The 19,803-nt window shown below is 47.4% G+C and overlaps 1 protein-coding gene across 4 annotated transcripts in view; it reads left to right on the plus strand.

The window, feature by feature from the left end:
- The window catches only part of ACSL6 (acyl-CoA synthetase long chain family member 6), a 68,797-nt gene that overhangs the window by 28,769 nt on the left and 20,225 nt on the right, over positions 1-19,803 (plus strand). For 2 of the 4 annotated variants that reach the window (XM_068158122.1, XM_068158140.1), the window contains exons 3-12: positions 658-772; positions 2,967-3,031; positions 3,454-3,555; positions 3,686-3,785; positions 5,048-5,226; positions 5,743-5,775; positions 7,056-7,107; positions 13,442-13,515; positions 17,610-17,687; positions 19,529-19,663. In XM_068158122.1, coding sequence (XP_068014223.1) covers positions 658-772; positions 2,967-3,031; positions 3,454-3,555; positions 3,686-3,785; positions 5,048-5,226; positions 5,743-5,775; positions 7,056-7,107; positions 13,442-13,515; positions 17,610-17,687; positions 19,529-19,663 — 933 coding nt within the window. Of the gene's footprint in view, positions 1-657; positions 773-2,966; positions 3,032-3,453; positions 3,556-3,685; positions 3,786-5,047; positions 5,227-5,742; positions 5,776-7,055; positions 7,108-13,441; positions 13,516-17,609; positions 17,823-19,528; positions 19,664-19,803 lie in introns of all 4 variants that reach the window. The other 2 variants (XM_068158113.1, XM_068158131.1) reach the window with 2 other exon arrangements.

The raw sequence follows: 19,803 nt of genomic DNA on the forward strand, positions 1-19,803 counted from the left end.
TGCCCTTGAGAAGGTGGCCATGGTGCCTGTCCTGGGGACCTGTGCCCAGAGCATTCACTTCCTCCAGCACATCCCCACTCTGTCACTTACAATTCCTCCTCAAATCTCTTTGGGGAAGCATCAACCATCTCCTGTAGCAACCAGCTGGGTCAGGTGGTTCCCCATGTTACTGGGGAGTTGAGGTAGATGTTCTACTTCTGCCATACTTTTAGGTGTTGGGGCAGGAACGTGGAGGTGGCTGCAGAGGCCTGCCTGGCATTTGGGGGATGAGATGCTTCATGCTTCAGGGTTTCCCCATCCCTTGCCCATAGGACAATGCTGATATCTGTGTCATGTCATGTCAGAATACCTTATAGAAGCTTTCCAGCACTTCAGGGGGGCCTTTATCAGGGAGTACAGTGACAGGGACAAGGGGTGATTTAGATTAGATGTAAGGAGAAACTCTTCATGGTGAGGGTGGTGAGACCCTGCAACAGGCTGTCCAGAGAAGTTGTGGATGCCTCATCCTTGGAAATGTTCAAGGCCAGGTTGGATTGAGTAACGTGACCTAGTGGGAGGTGTCCATGCCCATGGCAGGAGGGTTGGGACTACATGCTTTTTAAGATTCCTTCCAACCCAACCCATCCCATTCTGTGATTGTGATTGTGTGTCACACAGGGTCTGGCTGGAGCACGCCGCTCGGTGATCGGGGACAGCCCACAGCTGCTGACACACTACTACGATGATGCCAGGACCATGTATGAGGTCTTCAGGAGGGGATTCAGCATCTCTGGTGAGAGCCTGTGAGAAGATACAGGGAGAGGTGGACTGCCACACAACACAGAGGCTCAGACAGTGTGGCAGGCTCAAAAGCATAGGGAAGCTCAGAGAGGCTAGAGGCTGAAAGAGTGCAGGAGCCACCAAAGGGTGGGAGGCACAAATGGTGCAGAGACCCATCTGGACTCAAAGACCTAAGGAGCATGGGAGGCCCTGACAGGGAGTAGGAGGCTCAGCAAGTGGAGATGTCAGAGAATGGGCAGCCCAAAGAGTGGAGGTCAGTGGAGAGGAAACAAAGTGAAAGGAGACCTGGATGTGAAGGTCCAAAGGGTGGGATGTCTGAAGGGCAGAGGCCAGCAAAGTGTCAGATTCAGTGAGTTGGAGGTCCAAGGAGTAGAGGCTGAGGAAGAAGGAGGCCCAGTGAGGAGTAAGGCAGCCTGCACTGCCCATGGTAGTGTGAGTGCTGCTTTTGGAGAGGTACAGGGGTGGGTTATGATTAAGGTTATGGTTTGCCACATGTCTTACTTTGTCCTTCATGCCACTGAATTTTCCTGTGCAGCCTCTTGGTGCCACGAGATCTTTCTGCTGCTGCTGGCAGACAGTTAGGAGCCTGAGTTTGCAGCCTCAGCAAGGCTCATCAGGCGTTATTCATTTCCAGAACATTTATGAATCCATTAAACAGGGCTGATCTGGGCATGGAACCCAACTGAGCTCCTCGGCTGCCGCAAATGCTGGGGCTTGTTCTGCTGGCTGCTGCCTCTTCACCAGCCACTCCTCCAGCTTACATAAAAGCATAGAATTGTTTCAGTGGGAAAAGACCTCAAAGAGCTGGGTCCAGAGGAGGCCATGAAGATGATCAGAAAGCTGGAGCACCTGCCCTATGGGGACAGGCTGGGAGAGTTGGGGCTGGAGAAGAGAAGGCTACAGGGAGACCTTAGAGCAACCTTCCAGTACCTGAAGTACAATAGAGCTGGGAAGGGCTTGTAGTGATAGGATGAGAGGGAATGGATTGAAGCTGGAAGAGAAGAGATTTGGACTGGAGATTAAGTAGAAATTCTTGGCAGTGAGGGTGGGGAGACACTGGAACAGGTTGTCCAGGGAGGGTGTGGGTGTCCCCTTCTCTGAAGGTGCTCAAGGCAAAGTTGGATGAGGCCTTGAGCAGCCTGGGCTGGTGGAAGGTGTCCCTGCCCTTGGCAAGGGTTTGAAACTAGAAGGTTATTAAGGTCCCTTCCAATGCAAACCATTCTATGATTAAACCATGTCCTCAGGTGCCATGTCTGCATGTCTTTTGAACCTCTCCTGGGACGCTGGCTCCACCACCTCCCTGGGCAGCCTGTTCCAGTGCCTGACCTCTCTTTCAGAATGCCCGTTATTCCCTTTATTTCTTTCATCCAGAGAGATTTACCTGTTAATTCCACAACATGGCAGGGTAAAGGACTCTGCCAACAGCTCTTAGCAAAGCTGAGTGTGGTCTATCAGTCCATCGCCCTTACCCCAGGATGGATCAGAGAGTTCTCACACCCTTGTGAGCCAGCATCCCCCACTCCAAAAAGTCATGATGACTCTTCCTAGCTCTACCATAACTATTTCTGTGCTGGCTGCTCACGATTTGCTGCCTTACTCAACACACCAGTTTCATAGATTATTTTTGGTACCTCCAGAAGCCTCTGTGGAATTGCAACTATTTCACACCAGAGGATGGGGGTAAATCACCAGCTCAGGAGGGGGGTGGAGCTTGTGCAGGTAAGTACAGCTAGCAAATTAATTACACTTCTCAAATATTCCTCCTGTCATCAACTGTTGTGTATTGCCTTAGCCACCTCCAGAGCAGGCTGTGCCAAAAATAGCACTTTTCACTTTGAAGTGTTTAAATCAACAGGCAGAGCAAGCAGTGGGAGCCTGTGCTGGGATGAAAGCCCTCATCAGACACTCATGCTCATCCCATCTTTGGAGAAATGTCTTTTAAGGAGGCTGTTTTGTGGCAAACTGCTGCTGTCCCCTCAGGGAGGAGGCTGAAGTGGCTGTTTGGGAGATCCCAGCAGCCCATCTTAGGTTATCTGTACCCATGTGTTTAATGGCATCAGCCTTGCTGTGAGTGCTGCCCCAGGAGTAAGAACCAATCTTGATAACAGTGGATTTACTCTTTGAGGGCTCTGCTGCACAGCACATTGACTCCTGGTAACTCCATCATCTCTGCTTATGTCTTCCAGAAAATGGCCCCTGCCTGGGCTTCAGGAAACCCAAGCAGCCCTATCAGTGGCTCTCCTACAAGGAGGTGAGCTGGAAATTCCCCCCCACACACCCCTTCCCTCCCCCAGAGTCCTTGCCTCCCAGTGCTCTCACCCTGCCCAGCAGAAGGACCCATTGCTTACACACATGCTAGACCAGGAGAAAGCTACCATGCCATGCAAGGGCTCCCACTTCCCCTGGTTGGGTGCACTGCAGTGTGTTGGCTTTTGGCGACCAGCTCAGTGCCATCAGCCTGCTCATGACAGCAGCAGAGACACGCTCCAAAGCCATGGGGCACTGCCAACCAGAAGTCAGCTGCAGGTCAGCTATTGATGGCTCAAGATAACATAAAACATTTGACCTTTAGATAGCAAAGGCGATCTTTTGAGAGCCTTCAAAAGTCTTGCTGAGTTTGGTATTGCTTATGTTCCTCTTTCTGATGTATTTTTTTTGCTCTCCAAATTTCAGGTGGCTGAGAGAGCAGAAGCTCTGGGCTCAGGCCTTCTCCTGCAGGGCTGCAAGCCATCCACAAAGCAGTTCATCGGAGTCTTTGCGCAAAACCGTCCAGAGGTGAGATCTGAAGTTCAACTTGATGTTCCTGACTTGTGTGCTTGCTTCGTTCTTGAAGCTTGCTCTCAAGTGTGCTAAACCTGCTGCCATGGCCCCCTTCTCACATTCATGCTTTGATGTCCTCCTGCAGTGGATCATTTCTGAGCTGGCTTGCTACACCTACTCCATGGTGGTGGTTCCCCTCTATGACACCTTAGGTCCCGGAGCCATTCGCTACATCGTCAACACAGGTACAAACAAACCTGATGTAGAACCTTAGAACTGCTGGGGTTGGAAGAGACCTATCAGATATCATCAAGTCCAACCACTCATGTAATCTGCTCAGAAACAAGTTTTGTTGCTCAGAATGTTTCCTTTTCTTCTGCTTTCCAAAACACAGTTGATTTTAGTCATTGGATCACAGGATGTTAGGGGTTGGAAGGGACCTCCAAAGATCACCAAGTACAACCGCCCTGCCAGAGCAGGACCAGCACAGGTGTCACAGGGATGCATCCAGATGGGTCTTGAAAGTCTGCAGAGAAGGAGACTTCACAACCTCTCTGGGCAGCTTGTTCCAGTGCTCTGTGACCCTCAGAGTGAAGAAGTTCCTCCTCATGTTGAGGTGGAACCTTCTGTGCTGGAGTTTCTATCCATTGCTCCTTGTTCTATCCCAGGGTGCAACTGAGCAGAGCCTGTCCCCTCCCTCCTGACCCCCAGCCCTCAGATATTTATAAACATTTATTAAATCCCCTCTCAGTCTTCTCTAGACTAACCAGCCCCAGATCTCTCAGCTTCTCCTCATAGGGCAGAGCTCCAGTCCCTTAATCATCCTTGTAGCCCTCCCTTGGACTCTCCAGCAGATCCCTGTCCCTATTGAACTGGGGAGCCTAGAAGTGCATGCAGTATTCCAGGTGTGGCCTCACCAGGGCAGAGTAGAGGGGGAGGAGAATCTCTCTCGATCTGCTGGCCACACTCCTCTTAATGCACCCCAGGATCCCACTGGCCTTCTTGGTCACAAGGGCACATTGCTGACCCATGGAGAACTTGTTGTCCATGGGTTATTGAGTGTCTTGAAGTCAGCTTAGAGAGTTTTGTGAGGACTGTGTGTCCCCATGCTGGGTCAGGGCTGCTTCTGCTGCATCTCCCACATGCCTGGCTGTGCAGAACCCCGGGTGAGGCTGCTCTGGCTGTGGGAATTACTCCACAGCCACCCACTCCTGTGCTGCTTCGTGTTTTGCCTCCTCGATTTTTTAGCCCACTTGGTGAGAAATTTTAGTCTTTTGAACTGAATCCCAGAATGAATTGTAGTTGTCAGCTGCAGCTTTGGGGTTGTTTTAGGCTAGCTACAATGGCACTGGTTTTCTAAGGGAAGTAAATGGTATATTCCAGGATCTCTGACGTTAGCCTGGAATACCAGAACTGATACAACATCAGCTGTGAGCCAGCAGCCAGCCTTGCATTAAAAAAAAAGAACATTGACCACAAACAGCTCATTTGGCTGCTTTCCTTCCAGCTGACATTTCCACAGTCATTTGTGACAAACCTGAAAAAGCCAGGATACTCCTGGACCACGTGGAGAGGAGGGAAACCCCAGGGCTGAGCTCCATCATCCTGATGGACCCCTTTGAGAAGGAGCTGATGGAGAGAGGGAGGAGGTGTGGGGTCCGCATCCAGACCATGCAGGAGGTGGAGGTGAGTTTGCTCTCCCTCTCTTTTTGCTGTATTTTGTGGTTTCTGTCGAGAGACAGTAAAATAGACAGGGGCTTGTGAATGGAGTGGCAGATTCAGTGCCTGGAGAACACAAAAGAGCAGCTCATGGTGTTGATGTTGATGTGTGGCTCAGTGCAGCTGCCTCTGCACTGTTACTCCTTGTTGTTAGGAGCCAACATTTCAAACCTTCCTGCTCAGATAAGACATCAGCTGCTCACTAAGCCTGAGAAGGGAGGTTGCTGTTTGAGACACTGTCCTCCTACATGGAAGCCTACAGCTTTACACTTCTATGCAACAGCCTGGATCCAGCTCAACCAACCCAAGGATGGCACTGCAATGAATGCAGGAATGTTTGGATAGAGAAGATGATCCAAGTGTTAGCCACACATCAATCTGCTCTAGCTCATCTCTCCCTTCATGGTTTGCAGACTATTGACAAGTGGGCTACAGCCCAGGAATGAAAGTGGAAATCAGTTTTGTTACTTCAATCTCTTTCAGGACTGTGGCCGTGAGAGTCGACACGTGCCCGTGGTGAGTGTTGGGAAGCTGCTTCTCCCACTGCTGACTGCAGCTGATTCTGTCACATCTGTTCCACTGAAGACAGAGGGGAGGGTTTGCTCTGGGCAGAAGGAATCATCATCACAGAATGGTAGGGGTTGGGGAGGGACCTCTGGAGATCATCCAGCTCCACCCCAGGAAGCACGTGCATCTTGATGGGCAGTGCCTCATGACCAGTCCAAGGGGGAATGATTTCAACTGAAAGATAGAGATTTAGACTGGAGAGAAGGAAGGCATTTTTTTCCAGTGATTGTGGTGAGACACTGGCCCAGGTTGCCCAGAGAGGTGGGAGTTGCCCTGTCCCTGGAACCATGCCAGGTCAGGTTGTTTGGGGCTGTTAGCAACCTGCTCTAGTGTAGATGTACCTGCTTGACTGCGGTGGGTTGGACTGGATGAGCTTTAAAGGTCTCCTCCAACTCTCTCCAATGGGGAAGCAGTGGAGGAGACCAGGGTGTGTTGATACCACCCACTGGAGATGTGCATTTGCTTCATCCTCTCCACCTGGGACACTTAACTGAGATGGTTTATCCTTGCTGGGCAAGTTAATGGGACAGTAATTAAATGCCATTGTTGTGTCACACCTATTCCAGGCAGCAGTAGGAGGATGTGTTTTCACCCTTGGCTTCCTGGTGGGTTTTCTGTAGATCAGAAATAGGACTTGGCAGCATTTCTTTGGGATATCTTGGGAAAATAGAATCAATGGTTTTTTTTTTCCACTGGCTGCTCACACTTGTGCAAAATCAGCTTCTGATTTTCAGGCTCCTTGTCTATTTATTTGAGACCCAAAATAGCTCACACAGGCAGTGGTTCTGAGAACAGAGGTACCACTGGGAAGGGGAGCAAGCTGCAGGTTCAGAAAGCTGTCTGTTGTTGTGGATAACCACAACTTTCCAGATTTTTTCCTGGAAATCAGTAAATTATCTCAAGTTTCCACACACACACCTACAGGTATAGGTGGTGTCTTTGAAATATGAACTGCAAGATGTTCCATCAAAGTCATCTTATGCTAAAGCATGACCTTAATGCAGCTGGAGCAAAACATATGGCAGGGAGAGAGTCTGCATCCACTGCAGAAACCTGATAAAAAGGGTTTTATGGTGGCCTTTGGTGTTTGCCAAGGGGAATGAAAGGTTTCATGGCAAAGATCCAATCAATTATGTTTCAGCTCTAAGTTTCTAGAATGCCAGCAGCCTGCCATGGCCCCTTCTGCAGCCGACTGATGGGATTTTCTTCTTCTCCTTGTGCACTTCTAGCCTCCTCGACCTGAAGATCTATCCATTGTCTGTTTTACTAGCGGCACTACAGGTAAAAGAGGCATTTTATTCTTGAATTAGGTGATCACATGAATTACTAATCCCATCTCAATATGTGCAAGCTTGCTGTTCTGCTGCCGTGGCAGTGATATTTCTGTGCACGTTCGCTATTCAAGAGTCTCTCTGCATACACACTGTGAATTAAAAATACTGATGTACTTATTTTCCACCTGAGTTCCCTGACATACCCTTTGGCAGGATGATTTTCCAGTGGTTTGGAAATTTGCCCACGTTTCTGCCTCCCAGTCTGCAGTGTGGTTGTGAAGTGCTCGATGGGTTGGTATTTACCTTAGTTAATGTGGCTCCACAGCTTTCCGTGTTCCGTATGCTAACCATACCAGTGTCCCCAGCCACACCAGTGTCCCCAGCCCCACCAGTGTCCTCAGCATCTCTGTCTGCTCTGCAGCATTGCCCCAGTTTGCTCCTGTGTTTGTTATCTCCTTGGGTTGGCTCTGGGGCACCACATACTGGGACAGCCCTAGCTGCCAGTGCTCACATGCCTCTGTCCTTTTGTCTTGGAGAGGAGCAGCAGCATATCCCTGCCTGCTTTTAGCAGATGCAGTGTTTTCTCCTCTCTCCAGACTATGGCTTTCATATAACTTGCAGGAATTTCCTGCTCTGAGAACCTGATGTCCAAAACATCTACCAAAGAGGTATTCAGGGAAGGATCTGGAGCAGCTCTCCCAGCTTCATCCATGCTCTCAGGATTGACTAACGCTTGGTCCCACCCCAAAGCATCCTCCACTTGGTCTCCACTCATGTAGGCAAGGAGAAGATGCCACCCAGGAAGGCACTGGCTTGTGCTGCTCAGCAAGGAGAGCACAAAGCCTGAAGGTTAGGCTGAGCAAGAGAGGACATCTTCATCTTCCACCTCCTGGAGAAGACTTGCACTGGAGATCAGGTGAGCAATTGCTTTGAGTTCCAAGTACAAACTCAGGATGTATTAAATGTTATTAAATTTACAATTAAATATTAATTTACAATTATATATAGATAGGAAATAAATTTAAAATATATTGAAGTTTTAACCTTGATGCATTGTTGTTAGTTTGGAGATCCATGGCATTCAGAGTGCCCAAGGCAGGGTGCTGTGGGACAGGAGCCTGTGGTCCTGCCCAGTTCCATCAGTGCTCATTCCTAAAAGGAAAAGATTGAAGCCAGTGCAGGATAGGGTCAGCAAAGCCATTCACGCTGTGAGCACCTGTTGCACCAGAGCAAAACAAACTAGGTACAAGTGGGAATTGCAGGGAACCAAAGGAGCTGTGCCTACAGCTGCAGTTTGTGTGGAGGTTCAAGTGCAGAGCAATTGTGGGTTTCAAGTCACATTTTTCTTGAAATTGTTCTTTCTCAATCAAAAATTTCAGCTGTAGAAGGGATTTTTTTATTTTCCTTTTTTTAGTTGCCAATACAACCAGAAGCTGATTAGGAACAATTTCTTTCCTGCAAGAGTGGTCAGGCATTGGAACAGGCTGCTCAGGGAGGTGGTGGAGTCATCAGCCATGCTGGTATTCAAGAAATGTGTGGCCATGGCACCTGGGGACAGGGTTTAATGGCCATGGTGGTGTTGGGTTGATGGTTGGATTGGATGATCTTAGAGGCCTTTCCAAACCAAACAATTCTGTGGCTCTATGATTTCTGGCCTTGGGCTTTTCTCAAGAGCACGCCTGAAGTGACAGAACAGGACAAGGAGGGAGCTCACTGGCTTTCTCCCATCCAAACCACAGACAGCAAATTATTATTTGCAACTAAACCCTCCCAGAGCAATCACAGAATCACCAAGGTTGGAAGAGACCTCAAAGATCATCAAGTCCAACCTGTCAACACAGACCTCATGACTAAACCATGGATGGCACCAAGTGCCCCATCCAATCCCTTCTTGAACACCTCCAGGGATGGTGACTCCACCACCAGCCCATCCTCTGCCGCTGGTGGTTCACATCTGGCCCTTCCATCAACACTCTGATCTGTTTTCCCTGTGGTGTTTTGATATCAAAAGTTTGACTTGCAGTATAGACCACATGAGACTATTTCTAGTGACCATTTAGAAGCTTCCAACAGCTTTGTTCTCAGGGGCTCTCTCAGATCTGAAGGGCTCTAAATATTTTTGTGTGGTGGGAAACAAACCTTGGCTAGAACATTTGTAACCTGGAAATCATAGAATTTGAAACAATTTTAGCTGTTGATAAACAAATCCCAGAAATGGACTTTGATGTGTGCTTTTCTTTGATAGGATCAGATGCCCAAATGCCTCCCCAGGGAGAAGGGAGAGCCTCAGATTGCTCAGCTCAGGTCACAAGACCAACTTCTGTTTTACCAAGAAATCATCAGCACTCAGAAACAAGCCAGAAGCACACAGATGACCCCCAAACCATCAGGATATAATTACTCCAGAGAAGCAAACTGGCATTTCTTCAAGGATCCACCTGTAACCAGTTGGATAACAATTGCTTCCCAGTGGTTTCTCACAGCCTGCCAGTGCATGTGCCCGAGTGCCAGAGGCTTCCATGGGATGGGAAGAATTTGCATCCCAAAATGGATCACACCACTAAGCTAGTGCTGGAGCTGCTGCTTGAGAGAGGTGTTTAGGGGTGTGGAAAATGTTCTTCTGTTGCTTATGAAAATCGTCACACCAGCCTGGCACTAGGATAGGGCAATCTGCCACACCCAGGCTATGAGCTGACTGGGTCCACACTGCACCCATGTCCTAGGAGGGACGCTCACAAGATGGGTCTGTATGAGGAAATTCAAATAGGAGAGCAATGGTACAAGCCTGGCATCATTTTTTGGTTTGTTTTAAAGAAGCAAGCAGTGCCACTGCCAGCCTGCCAAGATGTCCACTTCTGGGCTCCCCAGTTCAAGAGGGAACTACTGGAGAGACTACAGTGGAGGCTATGAAGATGCTGATGGGATTGGAGCATCTCTGTGAGGAGGAAAGCCTGAGAGCCCTGGGGCTGTTGAGCCTGGAGAAGAGCAGCACCAGAGGGGATCTGATCAATGCTCAGCAAGAGTTAAAGGAAGGGAGGCAAGAGGATGGGGACTGACTGTTTTTCCTGGTGCCCAGGGACAGGACAAGAGTCAGTAGCCACAAACTAGAACCCAGGAGGCTCCATCTGAACAGGAGGAGGAACTTCTTTGGTGTGAGGGTGCTGGATCCCTGGAGCAGGCTCTCCAGAGAAGTTGTAGAGTTTCCTTCCAGATGGACCTTGTGATTCTGGGCAAGCTGCTCTGGGTGGGTTGAACTAGACAATCTCCAGAGGTGCCTGCCTACCTGCACCATGCTGGGATTCTGTAACCTTTTTCTCTCAAAGTGGCAGGTCTGGGAAGGGCCTCATAGCAAGCGTTTTGCTGGGTTAATGAAACAGAAGAACTAGAGAAGGTAAAGATTTATCCCCCAGCCCAAATAGCTGCAGCTCTCCTGTGGCAGCACAGCTGGTTCTGGATTTCTCCTGAAGAAGGCTCTCCTGGCTCTAACATTGCTGCTCTGCTTTGACACCATTACCACTGCAGCATCTCTGGGATGCTGGACCTGTTGTTCGTGGGACATAGGGGAAGGAGCCAGCATGGTCCCTCTACTTCTAGGCACATCATAGCAATTTGAGCAGAGGTGGGGGATATACCTTAAAAGTCAGGTGGATTAAATAAACAAGTCTGAGGCTCAAAGGATCTGAGAAATCCCCCCAAAAAATATCTGTGCTAAGGTGCAGAAGGCAGGTCTGCTGCTGGCATAGCAGGAGGGTGCAGTTTGTCATGTCCTCTCCTCCACTAGTGTGTGAGTGGCCTGTGGGCTGCTGACACAAAGAAACTTGTGCAAGGCTGCAAGAGTGCAGCTACTTATACAAGGGCTGAGCACAGGGATTGCCTGGACAGCTGAAATAACACAGGCATTACTGGGTTTGTACTTACACCTGACGTTGGTTCATGGAGTTCTCTAGAAGTCTGGATTCTCTTGTGCACCCAGCTGTGAAAGAAAGAACACTGGGACAAAACCTGCCTGGCTGAGCTGGTGCCTCCTGGTACAACACATTGGGACGGGAGCAGTTGTTGCTGAACCTGTCTGCTCCAGCTTCACCTCTGAGCTTCAGAGGAGCATAAACATGAAAGCAAAGAAACATCCTGTGCATTATGTTCATCTGCAAGTGGATGGGACTGAATCACTGCAGGGCTCTTGGAACACCAGATTTTGGGACTGAATCACTGCAGGGCTCTTGGAACACCAGATTTTGAGACTGAATCACTGCAGGGCTCTTAGAACACCAGATTTTGGGACTGAATCACTGCAGGGCTCTTAGAACACCGAATTTTCAGTAAAACAGGCTGTGTTTAGAATGTCCTCCTTTAATGCAATAAACCCCTGCAATAATTACTGCTTTTGTATGAGCCTTCATTTAATGATCTGAGAAGGCTGGGTACAGAAGATGTCAGCGATGCTGGCAAGGCACAGGGCTCAGCACCACAGCTCCTGAAGCAAGGAGCTGAGCTGGGCTGTGCCACCTGGCTGTGTGCTGGCACTGAAGAGCTGCCAGGGACTCAGCTTGCTAACTTTTCTAGAACTCAGAAGATTAAACACATTTTCCTGTGCTGAAACTGGTTCACAAAACACCATTGCCCTCTCCTAATCTGTGCAAGGCAGGATGAAATTCTGGCTGAGTTACAGTTCTGTGAGCCTGTTGCATCCATTGTGGGGTTTGGGTGACTTATGACAGGGACATTGAGGGGTTGGAGAGTGTCCAGAGAAGGGCCAACAAAGCTGGGAAAGGGTCTGGAGAACAGGGCTGGTGAGGAGCAGCTGAGGGGCTTGGAGTTGTCTACCCTGGAGAAAAGGAGGCTGAGGGGAGACCTCATTGCTCTCTACAACTCCTTGAAAGGAGGCTGGAGCTAGGTGTGAATCAGTCTCTTCTCCCAAAGAACAAGTGATAGGACAAGAGGAAGTAGCCTCAAGTTGCACTAAGGGAGGTTGAGGCTGGTCATGAGGGACAATTTCTTCCCCAAAAGGGTTGTCAAGCCCTGACACAGGCTGCCCAGGGTAGTGATGGAGTCCCCATCCCTGTAGGGGTTTCAAAGCTGTGTAGATGTGGTGTTGAGGGACACAGTTTAGTGGCACTGTTGGGTTAATGGTTGAACTTGATGATCTTAAAGCTCTCTTCCAACAAAAACCTTTCTGTGATTCTCTGCTTAGCTGTAAAAGTGTTGCAAAGCTCCTGGGGACATCCTTGTGCCTGCCATGCATATGCAGGTCACCTGCAGGTAAAGCTGCTCTGATCTGCTTCCGCTCGGCGCAGCAGGAACTGCGCTGCAGCGGTGGGATCGAATTAAACCAATCTGCTTAAAAACCCTCTGGAGAGAGAGAGGCTGATTTCAACTCAGCTACGCCTTCTTGTCAGAAATAAACCCTTTGAGGCTGATGCAAAGGGACAGTTCTGTGACAGGAGGGCACGTAGAGTCTCATGTGCCCATGCTGAACAGGCTTCTTGGCTCTGGTTTGTGTTGGCCATTGGTTTCAGCATCTGCTTCTGCTCTTTCATGAACACCAAATGCTGGTGTATGAGCAGATAGGAAATGCAGAAGATTTATCAGGGTGTGAAGGGGAACTCCCAGCTAAGAAAAGAGAGTGGAGAAGGAAATGCTGATGGTGTGGAGCTGCTCGAGTGGGCAATGGATGAAATGCTGCAGGTGCAGCACGGAGCCTTTGCCAGCTCCTAAATGGGTTTGATGTTGTCTCCAGGACAGTTCTGCTCTGCTGCTGCCAATATTCATGACTCCTCTTGATTGCATTCTCATGCATTCTTGTAGCTGAATTTTTGCCATATATTGCCTGGTCTCTGCATGATTCAGGTTCTCCAGCACAGTGGCTAAGTGAAAACTTAACAGCTTCTGAAACGGGGTTTGTATTCAAGATCAGTTTTAGTCAAAAATCTGTCTGAAACAGGTCCTACCTAGAGAGGCTGAGAACAATCTTTAGGCAAAACAGATCTTACCTGGAAAGGCTGGGAGCAGCCAACCAGGTCTGATGGTCCTGTTCACCAAGCTTCTCCATCTGAGCATTCTCATAAAGTGCAGTTGGACTGTTTCTGGTGGAAGCTGTTGTTCAGATTCTTCACCAGAACTACTCACGTAGCATCATTTGATTCAATGCTGAGCACTGAACTAAGTGCTTCTGCTGCATATTACTCTGAAATTACATCAGAAATTACTCTGAATATTACCTAGGTTTGAAAAGTCCCAGAAGAAAACTTAACATTTGAACCCTTTCTCAGTTTGGTTGCTGTTAAGCTTTTGGAAATCCTACTTGGCTCATCTTTTGACGCAACTCTGTTTTTTCCTTGCAGGGAACCCCAAAGGTGCTATGCTGACCCATGGGAACGTGGTGGCTGATTTTTCAGGCTTTTTGAAAGTGACAGAGGTGAATACCCTGACCTAGAGAATGTTGCTGTGCGCAGAGTGTGTGTGGGTTAAGCCGTGTGCCTGCATGGGCTGGAAATGTGCTCTTGCAGATAAGAGGTGAAATTTCTCTCATTAGGAGGGTTAAATCCATGGAAATGGGAGCAGGGCTGAGCTTAGAGCACTGGAGGGCATTAAATCCCTTTCCCAGTGCTGGCTCCCTGGCTCTGTAGGGCAAAAAGTGCTCCTGAGGAGCAGCGTTGGCTCCTGTAAATCAGTTAATCAGTGTCTTTGGAAGATATTAAGAGAGCAAACAAGCCCTGCACAGATGAAAATGGTGCTTGAACAAAGGAGCAGAGGGTTCAGTTGTGCTCTTTTGAGTCCCATTGTGCCCACATGCCTTTATTTGAAAGCTCTCTGCATTTGAAGTGTTATATACATGTATATATATACACACATATATACATGTGTATATATATGTGTGTGTATAAAATGATGCATAAATATATATATGAACAGGTGCATATTTCACCACAATGGTTAATTTAATTGCTATATTGGAGTATATCTCACTTTCTCTTATATTTTCAACAAAGGATAGCACTGACCAAGTGCCTGGATAATATGTTTGATGCAGTGTGGTTTCAGGAACCATGTAGGAAGCAGAACTGCTTTAGCACAAGATAGTAAGGGTTTTATGCAGCTTGTAGCTAACAAAGATAAAGAACTAGCTAATTTGTTTTTCTTTTTGAGTAAAGAGGGTTTTCCACCATGTAGTAATGTACACACAAGATGGACAATTTACTACCTGATACTCCTTACTGTTTTTATTGCTGGTGCTGGGAACGCTGCAGTGTTATGATCCTAATCCTTGAACTTTCTCAGACTTCCAGACTAGTGCTGTAACGAAAGTGTGCCACGTGCAGTGAGGAACCCCACTGAACTCACATGTCCAAAGGTTTGCAGAGTGGTGACTCCTTGCAGGATGAAGTGCTTCTGGCAGCAAGCCCTCAGGCTTCGCTGGGTCCAGAGGCAAGGAGATCACAGAATTGCACAGATGAAAGCTGATGCGTATCTAGCCCTGAGCATCAAAGGGCAGGAACGTTTATTTTGGAAGAGAATTGATTTAGAGGGAGCTGAGGGGAACTTGGCATCTTCCAGGGCTGGCCCTCACGAATGGGTTTAGGGTTCACTGACGGCCATGGGACTCTCTGGTGAATCTCAAAGGTATCAGGTTGAGACTTAAGTCTGATGTAAGTGGTTGTAAATCTGATAGGTTCAGGCACCAGAGTGCTGTTGGGGAGAGTAAGTGCTTCACAAGAGTAAGGCAACACCTAGCCACAGCCAGGAAACCAAGCAAAGTGCAAAATACATAAAAGTAGTATAAATTAACACAATAAAAAGACCTAAAGCTGCCAAATGTGGTCAGGTTGCTGTTTACAGGCTCCTGTGCCAGTTTTGCCTGGCTCAGTGCTGTTTATAAACGGACCATTTTTAAACTGAACCTGCAGATTTATCATTATTTATTGTTCTCAAACACCAAGAAGCTGTTTGCATTTTTTATATTGAACTGGACAACTGTGCCAAGTGTGAAGTAATATTCAAGGTCACTATTTTGGTCCAGTTGAAAAGCAAATTATTTGTTGTCTGGGCACTTATGTCAAGAGAAAAAGCAAAGAACAACAACAACAGCAGCAGCAAAAAACGCAGCACAGATAGTGATGCTGATGGTTTGACATTACTGTGCTTGCAGAAAAGGAGGCCAGTTTGAAATAATATCTAAATAGATTTGCAGGCTCTAATGACTTTGTTCAGGCTGACACAGAGAACAATCTGAAATGAGATGCTGAAAATGCCTGCGTGGTCAATCCTGTGTGATCTCAGTAGGTAATAGGGGGAGGCAGGGAGGGTATCCAAATAGTTCTTGCACAGGCAAATAAACTAATAAAATTAAATAGAATAAATAACATAAGAGAATATATAAATAAAATAAAATAAATGAAATTAAATAAATTAGCCTGACACACAAAATAATCTGGATTGAGATGCTGGAAATGCCTGCGTGGTCAATCCTGTCTGATTTCAGTCGGTAATAACTGGGAGGGGATATCCAAATTCCACTTGCACAGACAAAAAAAAAAGATAATAAAATAAAATAGCAGTAGGCTGAGACACAAAATGATAGTAAATGAACTGCTGAAAATGCCCACGGTCAATCCTTTCTGATTTCAGTAGGTCATAATTGGGAGAGAATATCCAAATAGGACTTGCACAGACAAAACCAAATAACTAGACTAAGCCAGGCTGTCACACAAAATGATATGAAGTGAGTTGCTGAAAACGGCTGCATGGTCGACCCTATCTGTCTTCAGTAGGTAATAATTGCCCTCATTGCCCTCTACAACTACCTGAAAGGTGGTGGTAGCCAGGAAGGGGTTGGTCTCTTCTTCCAGGCAACCAGCACCAGAACAAGAGGACACGGTCTCAAGCTGCACCAGGGGAGGTTTAGACTTGAGATGAGGAGGAAGTTCTTCACTGAGCGAGTTGTTCGTCATTGGAATGTGCTGCCCAGGGAGGTGGTGGAGTCACCGTCCCTGGAGGTGTTTAAGAGGAGATTGGACGTGGCACTTTTTGCCATGGTTTAGTCATGAGGTCGGTGTTGATAGGTTGGACTCAATGATCCTCGAGGTCTCTTCCAACCTTAGTTATATTGTGATACTGTAATTGGGAGGGAATATCATAGAACCATAGAATCAACAAGGTTGGAAAAGACCTCATCAAGTCCAACCTATCACCCAACACCTCATGCCTACTAGACCATGGCACCAAGTGCCACGTCCAATCCCCTCATGAACGCTTCCAGGGATGGCAACTCCACCACATCCCTGAGCAGCACATTCCAATGGCTAACAACTCTATCCAACTATGACTTGCAAAGACAAAAAACCTATAAAATAACATAGAATAAAAGAGGCTGAGACACAAAATAATCTGAAAGATGATGCTGAAAATGCCTGTGAGGTCAATCCTGTCTGACTTCACTAGGCAGTAATTGGGAGGAACTATCCAAATAGGACTTGCACAGACTTAAATAAAAAACATTATTATTCTTAAACGTCAATAAAATACCCCCTGAGGAAGAAAATCCCTCTGCCTCAATCCAGCCTAACAATTCTGTCCCAGCCATGGAGGTGCAAAGTGGGTGTAATAATGATTTATAAACAGCTAATTCTGACAGCTTATAGATTTTATACCCATTTTCCACTAACCACTGCCCTTGGTGGAGGCCAGTGGGTAACGATGCTTTCAGTTTACCCAATCCATAATATCATGGCAAGCTTCACCCTTGGCAATGAGGACAGAAGGGATAAATTGTCTTTTCAGACATGGATCAGGTAAAGCTCTCAGGGTCTTTATTGCAGCCTGCAAGAGAACTAAAACATTAGCAAACTTGTTTTTTGCACCTGTCTATGGGGCAGCAATAGTGCCCTCAAAAATCCCATTTTAATCCCTTACAGTTAAGAGGAACACTAACAGAAATCATTAGCTTTTGCATCTTAAAAAGAAAATCATTAATTTCCCCAACATATTCTGATTCAAATAAATGATTAATCACAGGAAAAGGAAAAAAAAATAAACCAATCTCTAGCTTTGCCTCTGGTAGCACTGTGATTCTCTGATGGGCTCTGTGCAATGTGGGAGAACCTTGGGAGAGCCTTGCTGAGCTGCAGGATGCTCCTCCTGGTCCTTACCCAGCCAAGAGTGCAAGCCATGGCCTCAGCACCTCATGGTAGAGAGCAGAGAACACCAGCTGGGTTCTCTGCCAGGGTGAGCCTCCGTTTCCAGCTGTGTGGACACGATATGCCTCCTGCCATGGAGAGCCCTCTCCATTGCCCTCTGTGTCCATCTCGTGCTCTCTACTCCTCCTGCTAACCAAGCTGTCATTGACGCTGTGGCTTTAACGCTTCCCTTCCTACGCTGCTCCCTTCCTCTCTCGACAATCTTTACCCTTTTGCTCCTCTGGTGCCATTTTTCTTTTTTATTGTTTTATGACTTTCTTGTTGTCTTCCTGTCAGTGTTTCTTTCCTTTCTGTCTCCCATGCCCTTCACCTGCAGAAAGTGATCTTTCCGAGACAGGACGATGTGCTCATCTCCTTCCTGCCTCTGGCTCACATGTTTGAAAGAGTTATACAGGTAAGAAACCTGCCTGAACTGACGAGGCCTCCTGGGGCTCCTTCTGTTTTCTTCCAGAGTCAGTGGTCTCCTACTTGTGAGGATGTACACATTTCCTATTTGCCTTTAGCACACATGTTTGAGAGAATGGTACAGGTAAGGTCCTAGTGGCAGTGGAAAGCATCTCTTTTTTCCACACCAGAAACAAAACAACAACAAAAAACCAACAAAGCCAAAGCCATAAAATGAATAAAATACTAAATAACCAGCAATATCTTGTAGCACTAAAAAAAAGCTTGTACTCCAGAAGTGCCACCTGCATAACACCAGAGCCAAGCCTCTGGTCCCAGTGACATGGCCGTGAGTCCAGAGCCATTCCAGGATTCAGAGATTCATAGAATGGTTTGGGTTGGAAGGGACCTTCAAGATCATTCAGTTCCAACCCCCCCTGCCATAGGCAGGGACATCTTTCTCTAGACCAGTTTGCTCAAGGCTTCATCCAGCCTGGCCTCTCAGCCTTCTCTTTTCCATGCTGAAGAGCCCTGAGACCATCAGCCTTTCTTCATAAGAGAAGTCAGTTGAGACTATCACATTCAGTTCTCCTGGCTTGAGAAGCTTCAAAATAAACTGATCCAACAGGTGAAGGTTTGGTCTGGATTCAGCTGCAGCTTTGTTCTTTCTCAGAGAGAGCTGTTTTAGGCTGAAAGCATACTTTTGGAGGTAGACAGGCCTCCAAATATGAGCCTCTCACTTCCCAGTGACATTTGTGCCAGAAATAATACATCTGCCCTGTTAAAAACTTGTGTGTCTTTTAAGGAATTTTAAAGTAGTTAAGTTATTTTGGGGAGCTGATATTCTCAGTCTGCTCCTTGCAGAGCTCAGAAAAGCAAGCACACTGGTCCAGGCTCAGCTCCTGGCATTGGGGGGTGTTTTGCGCAGGATGCCTGCTCCTACTTGAGCTCCAAAAGTAGGGCAGTGATGCTGGTCTCCAAACACTCTCAAGTGCTACAATGCCAGTTTGACCAGTTTGTGACTAGTCCTGGCTAGCTGCCAGTTTGCCTGCCCTGTCTGATGCCACCCAGCCAGCCCTGTTCTGATCTGATCAAAGTGGCCTGTTTCTTTCCAAGTCCAAAACTTGTAGATCTGTGTTTTCCATGCAAGTAAAGTACCTTTGACGAAGTGGGCTTCTCTTTCTGGGATACAGGATGAGGCGCTGTATTGCTAACGTAGTCTCTACTGTTGTATTTAAACAAAACTAAAGTATTAACACCTAAAAATCAGCTGCTGCTCAGTGTGTTTTACAATGTTTTTAATGTGCATGCATTTATTGACACTAGGTCCTCATGCTGTGAGCTGCTATGGTAGGTCTGGGCTTCACAGGAGAAGTTCAGATCCAAAAATCTGACCATAACTTGGACTTTTCACAGAGTCATAGATTCACAGAATCCTTTGGGTTGGAAGGGACCTTAAAGATCATCTATTCCCAACCCCCCTGCCATTGGCAGGGACACCTTTCACTTAAGCCAGGTTGCCCAAGACCTCATCCAACCTGGCCTTGAACACCTCCAGGGATGGGAATCCCCTGTATGCAGGGGATGAAGGGAAATCCCTTCTTGAAAGCCTTGTTCCTCCAGAAACAGTGGCAGATTTGGTGGCTGCTGAACTGCCAGTTCTGAGAAGTGCCCAGAACTATCTGTCCATTTCTGCTCAGTGCAAAATTTGTGGTTACATTATTTAGATCTGTACTGCTAAAGCCCCATTTTTGCCTTCAGGAAAGGCAGATTCATGCTCGGGAGGGATGCTGTGCTGTGGAAATGAAAAGCAAAGAGGTTACATGAGGTTCCTTTTTTCCTTCCCTTCAGTCTGTGGTGTACTGCCATGGAGGGCGAATTGGGTTCTTCCAAGGAGACATTCGCCTGCTGTCTGATGATATGAAAGCCCTGAGGCCAACCATCTTCCCTGTCGTGCCACGGCTGCTGAACAGGATGTATGATAAGGTGAGCTTTGTTTTGCTCCCCTTGGAATAACAACTTTCATAGATTCATAGGTTCATTGAATAGCTTGGGTTGGAAGGGACCTTAAAGATCATCCAGTTCCAATGCCCTGCAATGGGTAGGGACACCTCCAACACGCCCAG

Source organism: Melanerpes formicivorus, unplaced genomic scaffold (genome assembly GCF_026170545.1).
Source record: "Melanerpes formicivorus ecotype bairdi unplaced genomic scaffold, bMelFor1.0.p_v2 SCAF_2, whole genome shotgun sequence".
Taxonomy (NCBI): domain Eukaryota; kingdom Metazoa; phylum Chordata; class Aves; order Piciformes; family Picidae; genus Melanerpes; species Melanerpes formicivorus.